Below are 23,275 nucleotides of genomic sequence, written 5' to 3'. Positions count from 1 at the left end.
ATTGATATATTTTTCCTTAACCAAGTGATCAAACAGCATCATCAGTAACGGGACACACTGCAATTATGTGGCCTCCTGAGTCAGTGGGATAGCAAACACTCATGTTGCGTTCTTGCCAGAAATGTTTGCTCTGAATTTATTATGAGGAAACCATTTGAGTCAACCAGAATGGGGGCATTCTACTAAACACCTAGCCTAGACTCTTAAAAAATGTTACGTGTCGTGAAAGACAAAGGTGAGGACACTCTTCTAGAGGAGACTGAAGACCTGACAACCAAATGCAATGGATGAGCCCTAATCACATGGAGAAGAAAAATAAATAAATAAAGCTGTGAAGGACATTTGGGCGGTAATTGTGGAAACTTGAACGTGTATTTATTGTATGTTAGATAATACTGTATTTTGGGGTGTAATAATATAGTGTGGCTTTGTAGAAAAATGACTTGGTTCTTAATAGATTTATACTAAAGTGTTTATGGGCAAAGGAACATGAGGTCTGCATCTCGTAAATATGTCAGAAAAAAAATGTAGCAAAATATTAAATGTGAATCCAGTTGAAGGATATACAGGTGTTCATTATACTGTATTTTAACTTTTGATAGGCTTGAAATTTTTTAAAATAAAAAACGTATTGGAAAATGCATGTGTGCATTTTTATGAAAAGAAGGCCCCAACACAGAATTAATTGCTCTGAAATAAATAGCTTAGTTCTTTGCCAAGTTAAAGAAGCCATGTATAGTTAATAAGCTATTTGAAATCACATGCCCTGAAATGATTAAAAGAGTTTGTGGCTTGTATATCAAAGAAGAAAATTAGACCGTTATCTCTTATTAAATGATTATTTCATTTCAAAATTGATGACCTTTAAAAAATATTTTGAAGCAGTTCAAAGAGGCCAGGGATACTAGGATATTGTCTTTGAAGATGCCCAGATTTGGAAGCTAAGTTCTTTAAAAAGAGCCAGGTTTCAGTTGAGGTAAGGAGGTGTAGAAGAAGCATTAGTGAAGAGATTTAAGATGAAGAAGAATTTATTTATAATGAAATGGAGTTCTACAGGGCTCCTTGTGGGAAGAAGAAATACAAAACTGTTATTTTAAGTGCCAATATGCCCTACATACTCTGTTTCAGAGACTTAATTAAACAATATTGATCAGTTTGTGTTGCTAAGAAAATGAGTTCATTCTGAATTGGAAGGAAATTTACTTAGAAATGTCTTATAATGTTTCGTGCTTATGAGTGTTCTCATTTAAGCTGATGAAACATGGGTTCAAAAACCCACATCTTTTGAGAAAGGAGCCAAATAAATGATTTTTTGCATTTTAGGCACTTGGATTCAGTCCTCAGTGATCACACACGAAATTCTGCCGAAGGCACAGAGTATTTCAAAATGCTTGTAGATGTTTTTGCACCAGAATTTCGAAGGCCAAAGAATATACATCTCCGAAATTTCTATATCATTGTACCTCCTCTGGTGAGTATTTTTAGAATCCAAAATGAATTTTTAAAAATACATAGATCCAATTTCTTTGCAGCAGGAAGTGCACACAGACTATTAATGTCTTTCTGGTTGTAGATGAAACTAAGTATGTCAGTAACGTGGCCTAGAATTTTTACTTACTATGCAGAATGAGATTCAATTAAGATAGATTCTTATTGGTTAATAACTGCCAAAGAAAACTGGTGTGATTTAAATTACTTGAGTGTACACTATTGCGTATATATATATCGTTTTGGGGCTAAATTATACCACATAATCATTTTAAGCAATTAATGTAGATTAAGTTTAATCACATGTTATAGCATGAAGTTATTTCTAAGACATCTCTTAAAAGCAGAGTTAGAGGACCACTCTTCTCTATTCAGTAGTAAATAATAACATTTAGACTAAATTTTTAGTGCTTCCTTCTCATAGTATATAGTGTTTTATGCTCTTAATTCTGTAGTTTCCATCCAGAATAGCTTAAGTTACCCAAAATTGTATTATAAAAACAATTGTTCCAATGGGGAAAATGGAGTTAAGAGATTTCAAAAGTATATACTAGCAATAAGTTATTTTTCCCTAAAGGTTTCTATATAAAGCTGATTTTTAAATGGATAGGTCTAAAATCTAAATATTACTGAGCAGATGTAGCTTTGATTGCATCTAACTTTAATCAAGAATAATAACTTCTCATATTGCTGCCTGAATTTACACATATCGTCTTACGTATTATTATAGCCATTAGTGCCATTGAAAGGAGCTGATGGTCTGTTGACAACTTTTTTCTTTGTGAATTTTCTACTGTTTTTTTAATGCATTTATTGTTAATGCTCTATCATAATTATGTCTTAATTATGATGTATGTAGCAAAAATGTCCATATTCATCTGATAAACATTATCTTTCCATCTTAAGTTTGTGTCAAATTGGAGGTGAGTCTTAGTTACATTTTGATAACAATGAAGTAACCTGGGGGTGAATTCTCGCCATATTTCTTTAGTTTGAAGGGCAATATACTCAAGCCATAGTAAACAGCAGTGGGGAACCATTTGCAAGTTTGGGGAAAAGTGGAGTTTTGCAGGGCAGTTATCAGAATTAGTGATGGAGCAAACAAAGATGGATTAAGAGCACTACAAAGAAGCACAAAACACTTACTGTGCTTGAGTTTATGACTTAATTCCAGAACAAAGATAAACATAAATGAAATATCTGAAATAACAGTTGATAGGGGTTTTTTACATACACGTGAATAATTGCTAAGTGTTACAGGCAATAAAAGTGAAACTTGATATTTTGTTGCCAGTGTAAGCTGTTAATAGTACTTATCACACTGCATCATAATTTTCAAAGAGGTCTCTTTATGCCTCTAGAGCTGTGCTATCCATATGTAGCCACAAGTGGCTACTTAAATTTAACGAAAATTTTATAAAACAAAAAATCTCGTTTCTCAGTTTTACTGGCCACATTTCAAGTGCTCTCGGCCCTCTGTGGCTGGTGGCTTACTGAATGGACAGTGTCCATACGTAGCATGTCTGTCATCGCTGAGAGTGCTGCTGTGGAGTGTGAGCTCTGTGACAATATTCAGTTTTTTTAATCATAATATAGTAAGTTTTGGTAAATCTTTGTTGAATAAGTGTATGATTAGATAACGTATTTTGGAGGAGCTGAATTTTAGGGAAGCGTTTTTTTGGGGTCATTCATTTACCTAAATAACTACTGACCCTTTATGATAAGAAATAGTGTTTTAGAATGAATTGGGTAGGCATAAGTAAGAACTGCCAAGCTTAAGAGCGTTATGCTTTGAAGTTAAAGCAGGCCTACTTTTCTGACTCCAAATTTCAGAGTACAGCTTTGGACAAGTGGCTAAGTCTCTCAAGCCTCAGTGCCGTCATGTGTTAAGTGTACATATTTTGTGACTTTATATAAAGACACTGCGCCTGGGCAAAGTAGGGATTGGCGGGGAGTACTCATACTTCAAGGACTTAGAGAGAAGAGCCGGACACTAGGAGAGATACTTGTACAGATTGTGGCCTCACCAACAGGCTGTGTACGTGAGACAAATGTTTCAAATCACAAGGACTGGAACCTAGAAGAGATCCTACTTATTATTTTTGAAGTCTCTGTTTTAAGAACTAAGTTCTCCAAGTTTTTTAGAACAGTTTCTCTAATATGTTATTATATCTTTTTAGACCCTCAACTTTGTAGAGCATTCCATTAGTTGCAAGGAGAAATTGAATAAAAAAAATAAAATTGGAGCTGCTTTTACTGATGATGGCTTTGCCATGGGTAAGCTTAATGGAGTTGTTTTCCCATTAATTTTATGTTCACCTTCTAATGGATTTTTAGAGAGATTTGCTTGAAAATAGGTCTGTGTGCTCTTTGTAGATTTATTTTTCATGAATAGTGTTTACTGTTTACTTTTTAGCTGGGTCGTCTGATACTTGTTTTTCATAATTTATAACTATCATTCATGTCCTTGGTATTATTGCTAATCACTGCGTCTAGCTGGACCTAATATTTAGGCTTTGTTTACAGTTTTAGCATCTTGTATTGAGTTTCCCTGTAGTTTCCTTTGTTGCTGTCTACCTGCTCTTATGGCCATATGTAAACTCTAGGTGATTTTCATAGCTGTGTTATTTCTCTTTTTCTTCTTAGTTGACATGTTTTTCATTCTTTATACTTTCACTTTTTTTTAAAGGAGGAATTAAGCCATGTTGCTAGACTTATTCATTTATGCTGTAAAATGTAATTTAAAAGAGGATTAATTCAAAATGGATAGCTTAATGTTAGGAGTTATTGGTGGAGTAGAACAGAACTGTACTCGTTATAATTTTGCTTTGGTTTTGCTGATGACTGCAGGTGTGGCTTACATACTAAAGCTTTTAGATCAGTACCAGGAATTTGACTCGCTTCACTGGTTCCAGTCCGTTAGAGAGAAATACTTGAAGGAGATAAGAGCAGTTGCTAAGCAACAGAATGTGCAGTCTACTAATCAAGATGAAAAACTACTACAAACCATGAATCTCACTCAGAAGCGATTGGATGTCTATCTACAGGTTAGAGTAATAGTTAAATATACTTTGACTTTTTGATATCTGAAAAAGCAAATTATATGAAAACCCCCATTTTAACAAGTGAAATGAATAGTAGTAATAAGAATATATTTTAAAATGAATGGTATTTGAAAGCCATTTGACTCAGATCTTAAAAAAATGGATTATTTAGTTCAGTTTCTGTATTTATGATTTCCACTAGAGCTTTTTAGAAATAGAGACATTAAATATGATAATTTTGATGTTTTGTTATAATAAGTATTTTCAGCTTTTATTTCAAAATCTTTTTATTTACTTAGGAATTTGAATTGCTCTATTTCTCACTGAGTAGTGCAAGAATTTTCTTCAGAGCTGATAAGACTGCAGCTGAAGAAAACCAAGAAAAGAAGGAGAAGGAAGGTCAGTGAGTGGCTTAAATTTGGAAAGACCAATAAATCTTTAATAGTAGACACTAACCCCCCTCCCCCATTTTATCTGGTCAGACTTCTAGCCTTTTCTTTGGAAAAATTATATAGATGAGAAATTTCTTTTTGAAAAATAAAGCATACATGGATCATTTGTGAAACTGGAAAGAAAGGTACATAGATTATGCATTTCATTCTGGGGTAACTATTCACTTTCATTCATCATCTCTTAATTTAAATAAAATTAACAAGCACAGTGTTTTCTCTTTCACTCCTCAACCTATATCAAATAAAAAGGAATAATTTAGAGGAGTAACGCTAAATTTTGCTGAAGGCAAAGCTGCTGATGACTAGACATTGACCAAATAGGTGGGACAGGTGATTAAGAAGGTAATAGCTAATAGGGGCGAATTGGTGACAGGAAAAGCCTTCTTTTGTCCTCCGTAGCCAGACCTTGGAGTCCGAGTGTAATACAGCCATAAGGACCAATAGTCGCATCAGTGAAACTGAGTCATTAAGGAAAGAATTGTGTCCATTTTACCCTTAGTGTTTAAGAACACTGCTCAGTGTTTCATACTTAAGGACTCCCTCCACTCCCCATGATACATGTCTTTCAAATTTGAAGTTTAGGAACAATTGTCTTCCCCTGAGGAATGGAGGTTTCCTTTTTTCTATCATGGAAATTAATGTAACTTAGGTTTTCCTCTTTGCTTGGAAGCTCAGAACTAGGTGTAGCAACTGAGTTGACAGTTTTCGTGTTTGCTCTTTTTCCTTTTTTCTTTCATAAATCAAAACATAAAACATTTCATAACATCAGATGCTTTTATTAATCTTATTTTGTCAGTTACTTTTTTTAATTAAATTTATTGGGGTGACAATGGTTAGTAAAATTACATAGGTTTCAAGTGTACCATTCTATAATACCGTGTTTCCCCGAAATTAAAACCTAGCCGGACAATCAGCTCTAATGTGTCTTTTGGAGCAAAAATTAATATAAGACCCGGCATCATATCATATCGTATCATATGGTATCGTATCGTATCATATCGGGTCTTATAGTAAAATAAGACCCCGTCTTATTTATTTGTTTTACTATGAGACCGGGTCTTATATTAATTTTTGCTCCAAAATACACATTAGAGCTGATTGTCCAGCTAGGTCTTATTTTTGGGGAAACACAGTACATCATCTATATATCTGATTGTGTGCTCACCACCCAGTCAGTTCTCCTTCCATCACCATATATTTGACCCCCTTTACCCTCCTCTACCATTGCCCCCTTATCCTCTGTTACCACTAAAACGTTGTCTGTGTCTATGAGTTTTTTTTATTTGTCTTGTTCCTTGTTGCTTTCAGTTTTATTACTCACATATCAGTAAAGTCATGTGGTTCTCGACTTTTTCTGACTTACTTCGCTTAGCATAATAAAAGATCCATTCATGTTGTTGCAAATGGCACTATTTCATCTTTTCTTATGGCAGAATAGTATTCCATTGTGTATATATATGTATATCTTACATCTTCTTTATCTAGTCAACTATCTAAGGACACATTGGTTGTTTCCATGTCTTGGCCAACATAAATAAAGCTGCAGTGAACATTGGAGCACATACATCTTGACGGATAAATGTTTTCAGATATTTTGGGTATGTACCCAGGAGAGGGATTGCTGGGTCATATGGTAATTCTATTTTTGAGGAACCTCTACACACTCTTCCATAGCAGCTGCACCAGTCTGCATTCCCATCAACAGTGTAAGAGGGTTCCTTTTACTCCACAGCCTCTCCAACACTTGTTACTATTTGTCTTGTTGATAATAGCCATTCTAACTGATGTGAGGTGATATCTCATTGTGGTTTTGATTTGCATTTCCCTAATTGCTAGTGAAGTTGAGCATTTTTTTCATATATCTATTGGCCATTTGTATGTCTTGGGAGAAGTTTCTGTTCCTCTCCTCTGCCCATTTTTAAAATTGGATTGTCTTTTTGTTGAGTTGTATGAGTTCCTTATATATTTTGGATATTAGCCCCTTATTGGAGGCGTTTACAGACATCTCCCATTCGGTAGGTTGCCTCTTTGTTTCGTTGATGGTTTCTTTTGCTGTGCAGAAGCTTTTTAGTTTGATATAGTCCCATTCATTTATTTTAGCTTTTACTTCCCTTGCCTTGGGAGTCAAATTCATAAAATCCTCTTTGAACCCAAGGTCCGTTTAGTACCTATGTTTTCTTCTATGCAGTTTATTGTTTCAGGTCTTAGGTTTAGGTCTTTGATCCATTTTAATTTTCGTATATCATGACGGATAGAAGTCTAGTTTCATTCCTTTGAATGTGCCTTTCCAGTGTTCCCAGTACCATTTTAAAATATGTCTTTTATACTGAATAGAGGTGATTCAATTGGATAGACCACTTATATCAACAACTTTATTCACTGTTGATGTTGTATAAATTAAATCTTGCTTATTATAAAGTAGCATATGCAGGAATTTTTGGAATCTAGACTGCTTGAAAAAGCATTTCAGGCTGTTACCTGGGAGATACTCAGTTTATTAAATGAAAATAAGTATTATGTTTGGGTTCATTTTCAAGGCTAAGATAATATTTAGCAAATCCATTTGGAAGAATGTGAGTCAGTATAATGTAAATTACTAAGAAACTAAGTTATCGCTTATGTTCTGCTCAGGCATTTCATGATGCCAGAGCCTTGTCTCCAACCCAGGTGACTGGAATACTGTGCAGGTCGATTGGATATTTACTTTAAGGCCTAAAGCATTAACACAAAATAAATCTTTCAGTCTCAGTGGAACACCTTGCTTTGGACTTGTTCTTAAAGAACTCTCTAGGGTTCTGGTTGACATATATTACCGCATGCCTGGACTGCTCTTCTGTTTTAGGACTCTAGCTAAAGGTTGCTCAGAGATGTGAATTGCTGGATTCATTAGTCAGAGAGCTTTTCTCTGTTAATGAAATATATGCATGTGACATGTGCACAAAAAGCCAGGAGCTCATTTTATCTATCAGTCATAATAAAAAGCTGCTTTACAAATGGAAAGTTACGCATTATGGACAATTCTATATGTGAATTTGCAGCCACATTTCTATCAGTAACAGCAAGCACTGTAAAGGTGATTTCTTGCCCCCGCTGTGGGGGCATGCCTTCAAACATGTATTGTGGAATCCCACCCCCTATGCCATTCTGATGTCTCACAAATCTACACTCCCATTAATAACCAGTCAAAACATTACATTTGCAATAATAACCCTAGATTTTTTGTTTTATTGGGGAATATTGGGGGACAGTGTGTTTCCCTAGGGCCCATCAGCTCCAAGTCATTGTCCTTCAATCTAGTTGTGGAGGGCGCAGCTCAGCTCCAAGTCCAGTTGCTGTTTTCAATCTTTAGTTGCAGGGGGCGCAGCCCTTCATCCCATGTGGGAATTGAACCAGCAACCTTGTTGAGAGCTCACGCTCCAACCGAGCCATCCAGCCGCCCTTAGATTTTTTTTTAAAATTAAGGTAATCTAAGTATAATTTGCAATGTTAGAGAAATATTTGGTGGCTGCAACATTTTAATTTGAAATTTAACAATATAGCTCCTCTCAATTTTTATTTACTTCTTAATTCATTTTTTTTAATGAACATAAATATGTCCATTGTTATTTTCACTTATGTTTCCAGAAGAGACTAAAACAAGCAATGGAGACCTGTCTGACAGCACTGTTTCTGCAGATCCTGTTGTCAAATGATATTGATGGTATGTGGTGCCCCTGTGAAATCCTCAGAATTATGTCAATGCTATTGCCAGTGAAATGGATGTTAGTAAGCTGATGATGGGACACATCTCTGGGAAGTACTTAGATATTGCAAATCTTAAGGCAGTGCTCTATAGTTAAGTCCATTCTTCTTCTAAAGGCTCTCCTTTTCAGAGGTTGAGAATGAGATTTTAAAGTTGGATGTTTGCCTGGACTTGAGGCTAGAAGATGTGCCTAAGAACAGTTATTTGAAGTGAAGTTATAGAAGGGCCAGTCCAAATTCCTAAACTGCCACCTCAGATCTCTTGTAATCTACATGAATGTTTATAATTTGTATTTGCATAGGTCTTTGATCCATATTTGTCCAGTCATTGGAAATTCAATGCATACACTATGTACAGCCAGTAAATACGTGTTTAAACAAAAGGAATTGAGCCTAAAATTCATGAAGCATGCATACCAATATTCTTATAAAAGGAATGTATGAAGATGGTTTTGATACTAGAGGTGAGGCACAGTGTGTTATGTACCCTTTATATACAATACAAACAGATTCATTAACTTCTTGTGACTCACAAGAGCTGCTGTCCTCGGTGAGACATTTTATAACTAGTTTACATTGCTTTTAGAACATTTAACCTCCAACAACAGCTTTAAATTTAAGATTTACTTAATACGCAAGATGAAAGAAAATTCAGATAAAGCCATAGAGTCTACTTGAAGCTTCACTTTTGGTTGAAGGCACTATGTATGATATCAGAGAAAAACAATGAATTCCTATTTCTACATCCAAACTCAGGTTTCTTCTCCATAGGTTGAATTGAAATCTTGGTGATGGTTTGGGCACTTTTTCTTTAAACCATGTATAATCTAAGACCTCAGATTAATCACTGTGCAGGCTTTTAAAAAACTACCACTGTGAGAATAAAGTTCTAATAAATTAAATCATTTACTGCTTTAAAAAATATAGAAAGATTTTTAGTAAATTTAGTTCCCCGCAAGCTACTAGATTTATTTTTGTAAAGATTATGTCAGATAATAGTTAAATGGTTAATCATGGCCTATAATCTTTTAATGAAATACAATGATACCTTTATAATGAAAACAAGAAAGTTTAAAACTGTACATGTAATGCCAACATCATTTTGGGGAGTACTTGATTTTCCATAGCACTTGCCTATTAAGCATTTCTTTGGGTAAATACTGCGAGTTAATTCTGACATTGTTGTTTGATTTCCAGCTTTTGGAACAGGTGTACAATGCCCTGTATTCATTGGTTACGGTCAGGGTCATTTTCCCAGCCCACGATAAACGCTTTCACTGTTAAAAGTCAGAAGAAACAGAATAGGTAGGACATTTTTTTTTTTTTAAATGTAAACATGACTTAACTCAGTTCTGGACAGTGAATGGATTAAAGGCTTTTAATATTTGTAATTCATACTAACTGTAGAAGTGGCCCTAAAGCATGCTGCATAATTAATTTATATTTTCATTATTGTAAATGTTTATATTAATGATCTTGCATTGGATTGTATCAAATTTGTCACCATTTCATAGCAACAGTATTGCTTTTCTGTTTGTCTTCTCTAACTTCCCTAAAATCATCTCTTTTAAAAGGAATAGAAATTATACTTTGAAGAGAAGCAGATGTCTTTGTTCATTATCTCCACACATGTCGTTTATTTATCAGTACTGTATAGAGTCCACATGCTGACTGTATGGATACCTACAGTCGAGAAGTAACAGATTCTTATTTTGCCTTTAGTTCAAAATAATATCACTGCAGTCTGGATAAAGTATAATAAATTCACACATTTGAAATAAAATCTCTGAAAGGATTACGCATATTTCAGTGTTACTGAAGTACAGAGTAACAGGGCTGGAGTGACTCACACCTAAGTTAATAAACACATTTGGATGATGGTTTTCCTGGCTAACATATTAATGTTAACATTTTCGTTTTTTTCAAACATACTGTAATTTAAAATTAGTATGAGCTTTTGTTGTAAATTCACAGAAAACTTAATGTTCAAATTCTCAGGAATTAAGCACTAACCATAACATTGTCAATTCTAATTAAATTTTGTAAGAGATGGCAAGTTTGTTACTTGAGTGGGGCTTCTCCCTTCCTCAATTCTAATAGAATACAATATGTATAACACATCAATAAATATTATTTCAAAAATTTACTTCCCTGGATTTTTATGTTCAGAATTGAGTATCATAAACCAGTAGTTAATGTTTTTGGAGTCCCCTTTAATCTAATAAAATATATGGACTCGATGTTTAAAAAAAAACAAAAAAACTTGCATGCACATAGGGAAAAACTTTCAAGTATAAAATTGGTATTGATTCTTCTCCATGTATCCCAAGTGAAGCACTTTTGTTTTCTTTCTTTTGTACATTCTCAATCTTTCTATTGCTTGCTATTTTCAAGTAAAAAACCCACGTGAATGTTTAAATCCTAATCTTGGGAAGGGATCATGAGTTTGCAGTATTTAATGTTAGAATAACTGTAGAGCCATTTACAAACATGAGTTGAACTGAAACAATATTACACTTGAGACGAGACACAAGCCTTTTAAATAACAAGAAATGTTTCTTGGTAAAGTCTATGCTGCTCCTTTTCTGAGGTAGTAAATTTTTAAGATTGTGGGAAAGATGATATAATATGATCACATACATCTTCATGTTGTTCTTTTATGCTGGGTTGGCTAAATGTTAAAAGGTAGGCTTTAACCAAATTTCAATAATTTTAGTTCTTTTTCCAGTTAACGTTGCAGAAGTTTCAGATTGACGGTATTCCTCTTAAGGAAGTTTTAATGCTACAATTTTTTTAAACAAAGGTTTTTAGAAGTAAGGAACAATTTTAACAGGTTGTCAAAGATTTCAAAGATTTCAGAAAACGTGGGAATCTGTAGAGATTAAGTGAAGTCATGGTTTATGCAGTGAACTCAAAGATGGTGGTGGCAAAGAGTTCAGTTTACACAAAAAGTTCTTACATATACGAGTAGTATATAAAATGTTTAGATGGGCACATTTACGGATACTTTCTTCTATTTTAATAGTTTGGCTCTTCTTTACAACCTAGTTTACTTGATAGCTCCAGTGGTTCCCATTAGTGGAGACATGCTCAGGAAAGGAGATGAAATTTATCTTCTAATCAGTATAGATCGGATGTCGTAATTCTGGGATCATCTTTAAGGACTATACATTCTGTAATGCATATAAGGTCTGTGTGTAGTGAAACATTCTTCAGTAATGCTCTCATTATCATTAAAGTGAGGGGGGAAAATTAATACATTTACACCCAGAGGAACCTATCTATATCAAATTTTTAAAAATTTAGTTTAAACTAAAAAATAGTTCACCCATTACTCCCACCCTGCACCCCTGGCAACCACCAATCTGTGTATCTATGAGCTTGGTTTTTATTTTATTTATTTTTTAGGTTCTACATATAAATCACATAGTATTTGCCTTTCTCGGACTCATTTCACCTAGCATAGTGCCCTCGAGGTCCATCCCTGTTGTTGCAATGGCAAGATTTCATTGTACTTTATGGCTGAAAAATACTCCTTTATATAGATACACCACAGATTTCTCTACTCATTCATCCGTCAGTGGGCACTTAGGTTGTTTCCACATCTTGGCTATTGTAAACAATGCTGCAGTGAACATGGGGGTGCAAATATCTTTTCAAGTTAGTGTTTTGTTTTCAGGTAAATACCCATGCCCAGAAGTGGGATTGCTGGGTCATAAGGTAATTCTATTTTTCATTTTTTGAGGAGCCTTCATACTGTTTTCCATAGTGGCTGCACCAATTTACACACCAACAGTGCACAAGGGTTCCCTTTTCTCCATTCTTGCCAACACTTGCTATTTTTTGTCTTTTTGATGATAATCATTCCAGCAGGTGTGGTTTTGGTTTGCATTTCCCTGATGATTAATGATGTGGAGCATCTTTTCATGTACCTGTTGCGCATTTTTAAATCAGATGTTTTGTTGAGTTATATGAGTTCTTTATACATTTAGGGTATTAGCCCCTTAATCAGATATGATTTGTAAATATTTTCTCCTACTCAGTAGGTTGCCTTTTCATTTTGTTGATGGTTTCCTTTGCTGTGCAGAACCTTTTTAGTTTGCTGTAGTCTTACTTGTTAATTTTTGCTTTGCTTTTGGTGTCAGACTTAAAAAAATCATCACCAAGCTGATGTCAAGGAGCTTACAGCCTATGTTTTCTTCTAGTTTTATTGTTTCAGGTCTTATGTTCAAGTCTTGAATCCATTTTGAGTTACTTTTGTATATGATGTAACAGTGATCCAGTTTTCCCGAGACCATTTATTGAAGAGACTGTCCTTTTCCCATTGTATGTTATTGGCTCCTTTGTTGTAAAGGGACCATATATGTGTGGGTTTATCTGTTCTGTCCCATTGATCTGTCTGTTTTTATGCCAATAACATACTGTTTTAATGCTATAGCTTTATAATATAGTTTGAAATCAAGGAAGGTGATGCCGCCAGCTTTGTTGTTCTTTCTCAAGATTGCTTTAGCTATTCGGGGTATTATGGTTCTATACAAATTTTAGGATTTTGTATTATTTCTGTGAAAAATGCCATTGGAATTGACAGGAATTGCATTGAATATGTATATTGCTTTGGGTAGTATGGACATTTTAACAATGTTAATTCTTCCAATCCATGAGCATGGGCTATCTTTCCATTTATTTGTATCTTGGATTTCTTTCATTAATTTCTTACAGTTTTCAATATACAGGTCTTTCGCATCCTGGGTTAAATTTATTCCTAGGTATTCTTGATGCTGTTTCTGGTTTTCTATTTGTGGTGTGTATGTTTGTATGTGTGCATATGAGTATATATATAGTATATCTGTCACATAGTGGTTAGAAGCATAGACTCTGGAGCCAGATATTGTTCATGACTTGAGATTCTTCCCCTCCCACCTTTAGTAGTCCTAAGCAAGAAAAAGAAATTTAGGGAATTATGGCTTTGGTAGCCTGTCAGAGAACTTCCTGATCTAATTATGATATACATATACAGATTTGTAAGGCTTTAGTTAACATTTAACTAATAATTTTATGGTGTATAATTTCATATTGGCTTAGACCAGCTCACTATGTCTCTGATGGTGTATACATTCTAGAAGTGGATTCCTCAGATGGGCCCTATATAACATTAACCTAATTTGGATTTGCAAAAGTTTTATTAACCACCATTTTAAAAACTTGTCATTGAAACCACATTACTATTTTTATGCTGAACACAGGTACTTTTTGATAGTCATCCCCTCTACTGTGATTTCATTATGCCCTCGTTTTTTTGGAAATTAACTGTTGAAGCTACACAACCAATTTTAGTTTTCTTCAGTTCATGTTCATTCAGTGAATGAACTGAATGCTGGTTCATTACACATCACTGGAAGAAACCACAAAAAGCAAAAGAACCACAAAAAGCAAAAGAAACAGAATGATAGATTTTATTTGCTAGCATTTATTGCTAGGTTAATTCATTACAAAGACAATGATATTCTGTTGAACTTGGTTATCATTAAACACACTGTACTCATTCATTATACTTATTTCAGGGGTAGGAAGGGATGGTGGAGTGGCCTGCGATGCCAGGAACTAGATGTGTCAGGGTAGAAATAGGATCTTTATACCAAGCCCCATGACCAGCTGTGCTTCAAGTGACTTAAAATTAACTGGTCCCTTCCTTGAGGAGGGTCTGGCTCAGAACAAACAGGACCTGGTAGAGCTGTACCCTGTCCACAGTGGTCCTCCACTAAAACAGTATCTAAGGGCTGTAAACTTCTGAATGCTGGTTCATTACACATCTTTTGTGGTACTCATCTGCTAGTCTTTATTGCATGTCTGGAACAAGATTTATCAAAACTAGACCTGCATTTCTGCTAGTGCTCGGGCCTCAAAGCAAGGCTTGTCACCTAACTGCACAAATTAATGCTATTAGGTTCAATTATGAGACAAGCTTGATTATAAATACAATTTTCAGAATGACAGGCACTTAAAGCTTATTAAGTAAAATACAAAAATAGATTATATTAATAGGAAATATTTAGTGTTTATCAAATTATAAATCTAGGCTTTTGCCATTTTTAAAAAAGGATACTGGAAACTGAAGAGATGACATTCAAATAAAGTGAACAATGCATTTTCTCAAGACTTTCATTCTGAGCGCTGAACAATAACAATCTAAGAAAAGGACTTACCACAAAGCACCTAAAATAACATTTGTAGATGGGTAGGAATGTTGTCAACCATTTCTGTTTCCCTTCCAAGTCTCAGTACCAAGGCATCGAGAGTGCGTTCCACAAGCGACTGTCAGCATTCTGAAACCAGGGCGAGTGCCTGTATATCAGAGAAGTCGAAAACCCTTAAGGAGGTAGCTTTCCTTCCTGGGTGCTCTTCCCCAAAAGGCGCAAGAGTTATGCTTCAGATTCTGCGCCTCTATTTTCACTTGGACTTCCATCATTGTCATCTGGTTGATCGTTTAATAGTACATATTTTCCATCATTGGTTAGTGGTATGGACAGCATTAATTGAGCCAATGCTTCCGGATCCTGAAGTTAAGGGAGTTTAAGAAGGAGAAAAGAAAACGCTTAAAATGCACTTAAAACCCCTTTGGCTTGGCTTTCATTATGTTCTATAACCTAGTCTCATTACTTGTCACTTGTGTATGTGTGCCTTCAGGAGGTTCTCCTTACTTCTCTGAAAACAACTCGACTACATTACTTCCAGAATCCAGGCCTAGGTTTTCCTCTCAGCCAAAATATCATTTGCATAGCCAAATCATAATCACCTTCCCAGCAAGAGTCCGGGCAGGAATTTCTTTCACAACACACCTTTGTCTTCTGTGTCTTTGAAGTCCTGTCTTTTCTCTTTTAATCTACACCAAGACTGCAAACTAGCCATTTGGCTCACCTCTTGTTTTGGTAAATGTTTCATTGGAACACAGCCTTGCCCATTCCTTTACATGCTATCTGTGGCTGCTTTTGTGTTACAACAGCAGAGTTGAGACTGAGACAGAGACAGTAAGCCCAAAGGGTTACAGAGCAGGTCTGCCAGCCCCTGGTCTATACCATAAAATACTAACTTGTAGTACTTCTCGTTATTTCATGTCAGTCCTTGGTCCTCCTGTCCTCCCCCCATAGACCAGGACTGCACTAATGCAGTACCCACTAGCTACGTTACTATTTAAATAAAATGTAAAAATCCAGGTCCTCAGTCACACTAGCCACTTTCAATCTGCGTATTTTCCATTATTGCAGAAAGTTCTACTGGACAGCGCTGAACTCTATAGAGGCCCCTGGGGCAGGAACTGTATCTGTCTTGCTCACTGCTCTAATTCCAGGGTTTTTCTTACACACACTTGGCTCTCAGAAACTTGTTGGGTGAATGGAAGAAAGACAGGCGTATCTGAGTCTGTTTTCCTAGTAAGTTTCCAGGTGACCTGTGCCAGTGCTATTGGGCCTGCCTGGACCACTTTGGGGAGCAAGGCCTCTGCGCACATGGTAGGTGCTTAAGTTGGGACCATCTTAATTTGAAAGACAGAAAACTAGCTAACAACAGCAAGCAAAAAAATGATAATGCGAAAGCTATAGCAGCGACATTCATTAAGAACTCCACCTGTGTTACCAGTGACCGTGGAACTAACTAGCTGATCAAAAATGTGGTGGTTAGAATGCTTAAAAGGAAGTCCCAAATTTGGCCACACTGCCCAGTGAGCACTGTTTCTGTTTTGGAGAGAAATCCTAATATGTGCATAGGCATCTTCTGAGTAGTTAAACCAGCACTTAAAGTGCACCTTACCTTCTGAACCTCAATGATTTCTTTCCCCAAATTAATGGCATAACATATCTGCAAAAGACAAGAAGAGCGGTATTTGGCAAAGGTAGAAAAGGATAAAAGTATTTTAGAAAAACATGACTATGGAAGTAGAGCGAGGTCACTGTCTGCTCACATCAACATGGGGACAGAGGGTGTGGCTGGAGCAGACTCATCACACGGGGTTCTGAACATGAACATCTACCTGTCCTGGTCTCGTCTTGCCAATTTGTGTGGACAAAAAATACCATGGGTAAGTGAAAACTGAAGTTATTCCAGCATTTAAGATTCTTAACGTAATACCCGTTCCCTTTTTCTCTAGACCATGTTTAGCCACTGCATGTCCATACACGCTGTGGCAAACAGATACTTGCTGAAAGAAGGCTTGATTAATTTTGAGTAATTAAATCTAAATAGCAAATGCAGCCATAAAGTTTTTCACACTAAACAACAGTTTAGATGTACTTTCTTGATGTCTGCTTCTTTGGTTCTCTAAGAGTAGACTTTTCTCCATTGTAACTTGAACCTTTTATAAAAAGAACAAATTTGAGGGGAACCGCTTTTAACATTTCCTGATATCTCTACTAAACAATTATATCTCACCATTAAATTTCTCCATTCACTCTATTTTGGTTGATATGTATTTTCCGTGGGGAAATTTTACTCCAGTCAGTTTTCTTTCAGTGGGGTCTTTCTAGGAGCTATTATCTAAACACCTCAACGGGGACCTGCAGAATAGTTAACTAAATATCCAGAGAGGTGGTGTAAAAAGCTTGTTTAAATATCTTTTTTTGAATTGAGACATAGAATCTTAAGTTGACAAAAATAACAAGACCTTTTCGCCTTCTGAGTTGCTTTCAAAAACATATGTGCTCAGAGACTCCCCGCCTGTGGATTCAGGCATGCGGACCACAAAGCCAACCAATCTTTTGTTTTCTTGATGAGCAGCAAACTGGGTGACACTGGTAAGTTCAAACTGTAAAAAATAAGAAACAGACTGAATACCACACAACAAACTGGAATTAAAAAAAAAACCAGTCATTCTCTACAGAAAAAGTCACAAAAAAGTACACTATGACAGTCTTTTAATTTGGCAAATAAAACTTATAAAACTGCCTACATTGTGTTCAGGGTGGTTACAGAGGTGAATGAAGGAGTTATCAGTAAAATTAGCAAGAGGATACTTACATTGGCCCTTGATACTTGAGTCTGAGGATCTATTAACCTGAAATTTTAAGAGATTCATTATCTTACAAATGCTGGATAAACTTGAGTTTGCAGCAGGTTAGAATGAAGTCTCACAAGTACCCTCCCAATGTGAAAAAACAAAGCCTGGTGGAGGGCGAGGTGCGGTACTCCATGTGACCATCTCAGGGGACACATGCCATGGTTTCTGCCTTTGCTGAGCCTGGGTAGGTAAAGCTCAGCGTGTCTTTCATGGAAGATTTTAGCAAATAGAGAATTTCACAATATTGTGCTTTTCCAGAACAGCAGCGGTGTCATTTTCAGTAGTTCTGCTGTATAATATGGAGGGATCCTACACTGGACAGCTTGCTTCTCAACAAAAACTGACTACTGTCTGTTTCCCTTGAAGTGCTGGGCCAATTGATTCTTCTAAGTTTAACAACAAAATAATGGGTAGGGGTGAGAGAATATTGAAGAGATTTAAATAAAGCTATGAGTTTGGGTACAGGAGGAGTGATGTTTAAGAAAGTATTCTGGGTATGTTATGTTCTTTATCATTTTAAGCATCATCTACTCAGGTTGATGGATCTGGGAAAATAAACTACCTTATATAAATTTCTATTTTCTAACATGATTTTACATATTTAATTACTGATTTGCTGTAAGTTTTATAGGTAAAAGCAAAAATTTTATTCTCTTTGTGAAAAAAAAATGGTTACAATTCCATTTCTGTGAAATGGCCAGAACAGGCAAATCTACAGAGACAGCAAGATTCGTGGTTAGTGGCCGTGTACGGCTGGGTGGGTTGCAGGGAAAGGGGAATGGTCGCTAATGGGGTGGGTTTTCTTTGGGAGATGATAAATGTGTTCTAAGACTGTTTGTGGTGGTGGGTGTACAATGCTGAATATACGAAAAACAGGATTTTAAGTGGGGGAGCTGTATGTATGTAAATTATGTATCCATAAAGCTGTTTCCTAAAAAGTGGTTACAATTTGAAAAACATGCAGTTATACTTATGAAAGCATGGGATTTATCATCAGAGGGCTCAAGACTGAATTCTATTTTGGCTGTTCACATCATGATCTTGTACAAGTCACCCTGACTTCTCCCAACTGCTTCGTGTGTAAAATGTGGGTAAAAACCCCTACTTCAAAGAGGTGGTTAACACAAAAGAAAATGAGTATGGAATTTTAAGAAAACTACAAAGTTAAATGTTATTTTTATTTATATCCCTACTAATGGGTGTGAATTGAATGATTTTTTAAAATATACATTATATGCGTAAACAATTTCCTCAAGTTGGAACAACTTTCTTTACTTAGGTATTTTGTAAAAAATTTTTTAAATGAAAACTTAAAACATGCATATCATATTTTGTAACTTAAAAGTTTGCTGTCTAAATCAGATAACCTGAATTTACCTCTTAGCATCTGATTTTCTGTGTGACTTCTAAATAGTCTCAAAACATGAATGTCTACAGGGGTGTATGTTCATATAAATGATCATACAAAATGTGATTTTTTCTGTCTGGCTTCTTTCACTTAGTGTTTTCAAGGTTTATTCATGTAGCATGTCCCAGTACTTCATTCCTTTCTAAGGCTGAATAACATTCCACTGTATGTATACACCACATTTGCTTATCTAGCCATTTGTTGATGGATATGTGGGTTGTTTCCACCTTTTGGCTATGGTGAATACTCTAGGAACATTCGTGTTAAGTTTTTGTTTCAACACTTGTGTTCATCTCTTTTGGGTATCCTCCCAGGAGTGGAATTCTGTGTTTAATTTAGGAACTGCCACACTGTTTCCCATAGGGACTCAACCATTTTATGTTCCCACCAGCAGTGGGTTCCAAGTTTTTCACATCCTTGCTAACATTTATTCATCCTAGTGGTGTGAATGGTGTCCCATTGTGGGTTTGATCTGCATTTCCCTAATGACTAGTAAGCATCTTTTCGCGTGCTTGTTGGTCATTTGTACAGTAGTACATCGGTTTTCGAACATCTCCATTGATGAACATTTCAGTTTACAAACGCTGTAAATTTTAATGGATCTATGGTATTATTAGATAGTAAAATTGATGCTAAATTTGCAGTTTTAGAGATGGTCTGGAACGGATTAATCCATTTTGCATTACTTTCTATAGGGAAACTGTGCCTCCGTTTTTGAATGTTTCAGAACTCTAATGGTCTTCTGGAACAGATTACGTTCGAAAACCGAGGTACCACTGTATATCTTTGGAGAAATGTCTGCTTAAGTCCTTCCACTTTTTAATTTGCTTTTTTTGTCTTCCTGTTGATTTGTAAGGTTTCTTTATATATTCTGGATATTAGACCTTTATTAGATAAATGATTTGCAAATATTTATTCCCATCCTGGGGGTTGTTTTTGCACTTATTTTGACAGTGTTCTTTTATGTACTAGTTTTTCACAGTGCGCTTTTACATATATTTACTCTGATCTTTTTGGTGGAGATAGTAAGAATGAGCCAATGCCTACAGAAGGTCCAGGACATACTTGAGAAAAACTAAATAAATATAAGGTCTTATTCATAAGAACTTAATTCTTAGTATATGGTTTAGAAGAAATGAAAAGGACTTATTTTAAGGCATGGAAGAAATGATCATCTGATTTTTGCCAAAGTCCTAGTTAACTTTTGAAGCTAACATTTTTTGAGCACTTCCTATGTGCCAGTCACGGTTGTAAATGTTTTACATGTATTAACTCATTCATTCCTCATGACAACACTGTGGGGTGTGGAGACAGTTCTTTTTCATTTTACAGCTGAGAAACCAAGGCACAGAAGTTAAATAACTTGCCCATAGTCATACAACTAATAAATGGCAAAGCCAGGAGTAAACCTAGACATTCTGGCTCTAATACAATGCTGCTGTCCCAGAGAAATATAATGTAAGCCTCTTACACAATTTTTCAAGCAGCCACATTAAAAAATGAAACAGGTGAAATTAATGTACTCATTTTAATATGTCTAAAACATTACCAGCTAGACATGTTAATATAAAAATTATTGATGAGATATTCTGTATTCTTCATGTGGAGGTAGAATGAGATCTCACAAACTTAGTATGTATTTTACACCTACCGTATATCTCACTATAGACTAGTTATGTTTCAAGTGCTACATGTCACTACAGATACCGCAGCTCTTAATAAAACCGATGCTGACCACGGCCTGACAGCTATTTGCCATCATTCATGTACATCTTATTACCTGAACCCTGAAATCATGTAGTCTACATTGCTTGGCTTCTTTACTTTTAGCCCAACAAATACCACATTTTCCTTATGGTAGTCTAGTTATCTCAGGCAGGTTCATGTCCTGTTTTCATTGTTAATTTTTATAAACAGTACTCTCAGAAATGAAAAACAACATAAACTTCCATTTTCAAGCTCTGAGATAGAGAAAGTAACTCTCGAGTGATGATAACCTTATGAACAGGACTCACTCACCACTGAATTTCTAAAGATATCAGTTCTTGTCTTTAGGGAGCACGTTCATTCCGACACATCTTACAAAATGAAATGTAAAAAGGAACATGGCAGAAACTGAAGTAGCATCTTCACTTAATCCAGTCGTCCTAGTGTGAACATTCTAGATGCGTAAATGTGCGTTGGAAGGGGATGAGAATGAAGCTGTAAGAAAGTCTGAACATGCAACAGTGTACCTCAGAGTTTGACTGGTGACCATCAGATGGGATTCCGTCATACGAAAGATGTTGTGAATAGCCCGGGCCGCCAAAACTTGTCTCATCGCTTCATAAATCACTTCGATCGTGTTGTCTGTTTTAACTGCCATTGATCCCAAAAACCGAACTATAAACATCTGTTGCAAAAGAGAATCTGCAAGAGAGCATTTTCTGCTCAGGGTCATGTTCACTTCCTGCCTGCTGATCTGCAGCTAATGCCAGCCATGCTGGTCTGAGAACAGCTATGAGACCTCAGCGTTGGTGTGCTGTCTGGAGGGCTTTCTACCCAAATTTTCAGTACTCTGCTTTTACAAACCCTAATTACCAAAGCTCTGAATCACCTATTCATTTTGTCTATTTGGAACACCTTCCTTAGACTTGAAAAGCTCCTCTTCATCTATAAGACGAGATACCAGGTAAACATCCTTCTAGCTCTGAAATTAGGTGACTACATGTAGGTGGTCGTACATGCATCACACCTTTTCTCGGAAAATAACTTTTTCCACTAGACAACAGAAAATTCATTACTTTGGCCCACTGATTAAGTCTTCTTACAGAAGAAAACTTAGTTGAAGAAAATAAGACCTGATGTTGGGTCTCATTCATTTATTATTGAAGGGCAGTGATGATAATCCATAAACTGATGGAGAGCTCAAACTAAAATAGTTTGCTTATTTGATTCTACTAAACTTCCAGTGTTGGCTTCTGGATAATGGCATATAACTTGACAAAAATAAGTAACGTCAACCATAACTGGAAGACCATGAAGGTTTAAAAGGCCTTTTTTTTCTGTAAGAAAAATTCGCTTATCCACATTTTAAACTTAGAAAGGTTTTTGCTCACTTGTCCTCCCTTTAGCATCCTTACCCCTAAAAATAGAGTTAAAAATTAGGAAAATATAACTGATGTGTTATAAATGGCTACTCCCATATGAAGAGTTTTTAAAAGTTGGAAAGTTTTTATATTGACTTTACAAACTGGACTATGTGAAAAGTCAGCTAGAAGCAAGTGGACAGATTTCAGGCAATTACTATTTTTCCCTAAATCTGTAAGGAGTACCAATTCTCAAGTCCTACTTTTAAGTAAGTGGCATTTCATTCTCATGATATTCTCAGGCTCCAGTCATGAAATTATGCTAAAATGAGGTCTTGCTAGCACTCTTAGCTACTCACTTGCCTTGCCTGGGAACTCAAGTTCTGCTGTATGGAGTACTAGGGGATGGTCAGCTCTATTGAGTATGTTCTGACGTACATTATAAGAATAAGACAACAAACACAAATTTGAACAAATCAAATACCATTCATGTCATCTTCAAATTCAAGAATGAGTTCTTGTGCTTTTGGTTTTCTAAAATGACAGCACATTGATGACTCACCCAAGCTGCATTTTAAGGTGATCATTTTATACTCTTTGGATTTGTTTTGTAATAATGTGATACCAGATTTAGATTTGGGATCACAAATCTATGCAGGAGCTACAAAAGGGTATCACTGTGGCTAATGGTGCAATAGTTGTAGAAAATCTGTCAGCTGCCTCTTGGTTTTTATTCAGGAGCTGCTCTGACTGTACGTCCTAATGAGTTTTCACAGAGAACATGTCTGTGGGTCATAATTTCAATTTATATTTCAAATCAGCTCTCTAGAACATGAAGTCACATCCTACTCCACTGGCCCTGGTCATTTTGTGCATGGGAAAGGAAGCACACCAGGCTTACCACTTACCTTCTGCTTCCGGAAATGTGTCATCCTCGGTCTCCCCGAAAGGGTTGATACGCCTAGGAAAATAACCAATCAGCTAAATAGCAGCTTCAGCTAAAAGGACACTTAACACTTGAACTCTTA

The 23,275-nt window shown here is 35.9% G+C and overlaps 2 protein-coding genes across 6 annotated transcripts in view; one reads left to right on the top strand and one right to left on the bottom strand.

Annotated features, from left to right (window-relative positions):
- WASHC4 (WASH complex subunit 4) overlaps positions 1 to 23,275 on the top strand; it is a 67,650-nt gene that overhangs the window by 42,262 nt on the left and 2,113 nt on the right. For 2 of the 4 annotated variants that reach the window (XM_081058410.1, XM_081058413.1), the window contains 6 exons: positions 1,324 to 1,471; positions 3,669 to 3,765; positions 4,339 to 4,535; positions 4,832 to 4,931; positions 8,609 to 8,684; positions 9,923 to 11,073. In XM_081058410.1, the coding sequence (XP_080914536.1) occupies positions 1,324 to 1,471; positions 3,669 to 3,765; positions 4,339 to 4,535; positions 4,832 to 4,931; positions 8,609 to 8,676 (610 nt within the window). In that variant the 3' untranslated portion in view covers positions 8,677 to 8,684; positions 9,923 to 11,073. Of the gene's footprint in view, positions 1 to 1,323; positions 1,472 to 3,668; positions 3,766 to 4,338; positions 4,536 to 4,831; positions 4,932 to 8,608; positions 8,685 to 9,027; positions 11,074 to 23,275 lie in introns of those variants that run through there. The other 2 variants (XM_081058411.1, XM_081058412.1) reach the window with 2 other exon arrangements.
- Positions 14,165 to 23,275, bottom strand: part of APPL2 (adaptor protein, phosphotyrosine interacting with PH domain and leucine zipper 2) — a 41,498-nt gene continuing 32,387 nt past the window's right edge. The window contains exons 16-21 of one of the 2 annotated variants that reach the window (XM_081058414.1): positions 23,156 to 23,208; positions 21,414 to 21,588; positions 17,732 to 17,768; positions 17,379 to 17,519; positions 16,529 to 16,576; positions 14,165 to 15,279 (exon numbers count right to left, since the gene is read on the bottom strand). In XM_081058414.1, coding sequence (XP_080914540.1) covers positions 15,145 to 15,279; positions 16,529 to 16,576; positions 17,379 to 17,519; positions 17,732 to 17,768; positions 21,414 to 21,588; positions 23,156 to 23,208 — 589 coding nt within the window. In that variant the 3' untranslated portion in view covers positions 14,165 to 15,144. The remainder of the gene's footprint in view (positions 15,280 to 16,528; positions 16,577 to 17,378; positions 17,520 to 17,731; positions 17,769 to 21,413; positions 21,589 to 23,155; positions 23,209 to 23,275) is intronic. The other variant, XM_081058415.1, reaches the window with a different exon arrangement.

This window comes from Rhinolophus hipposideros (assembly GCF_964194185.1).
Source record: "Rhinolophus hipposideros genome assembly, chromosome: 9".
Classification (NCBI taxonomy): Eukaryota; Metazoa; Chordata; class Mammalia; order Chiroptera; family Rhinolophidae; genus Rhinolophus; species Rhinolophus hipposideros.
This window is presented reverse-complemented; position numbering and strand designations above follow the sequence as displayed.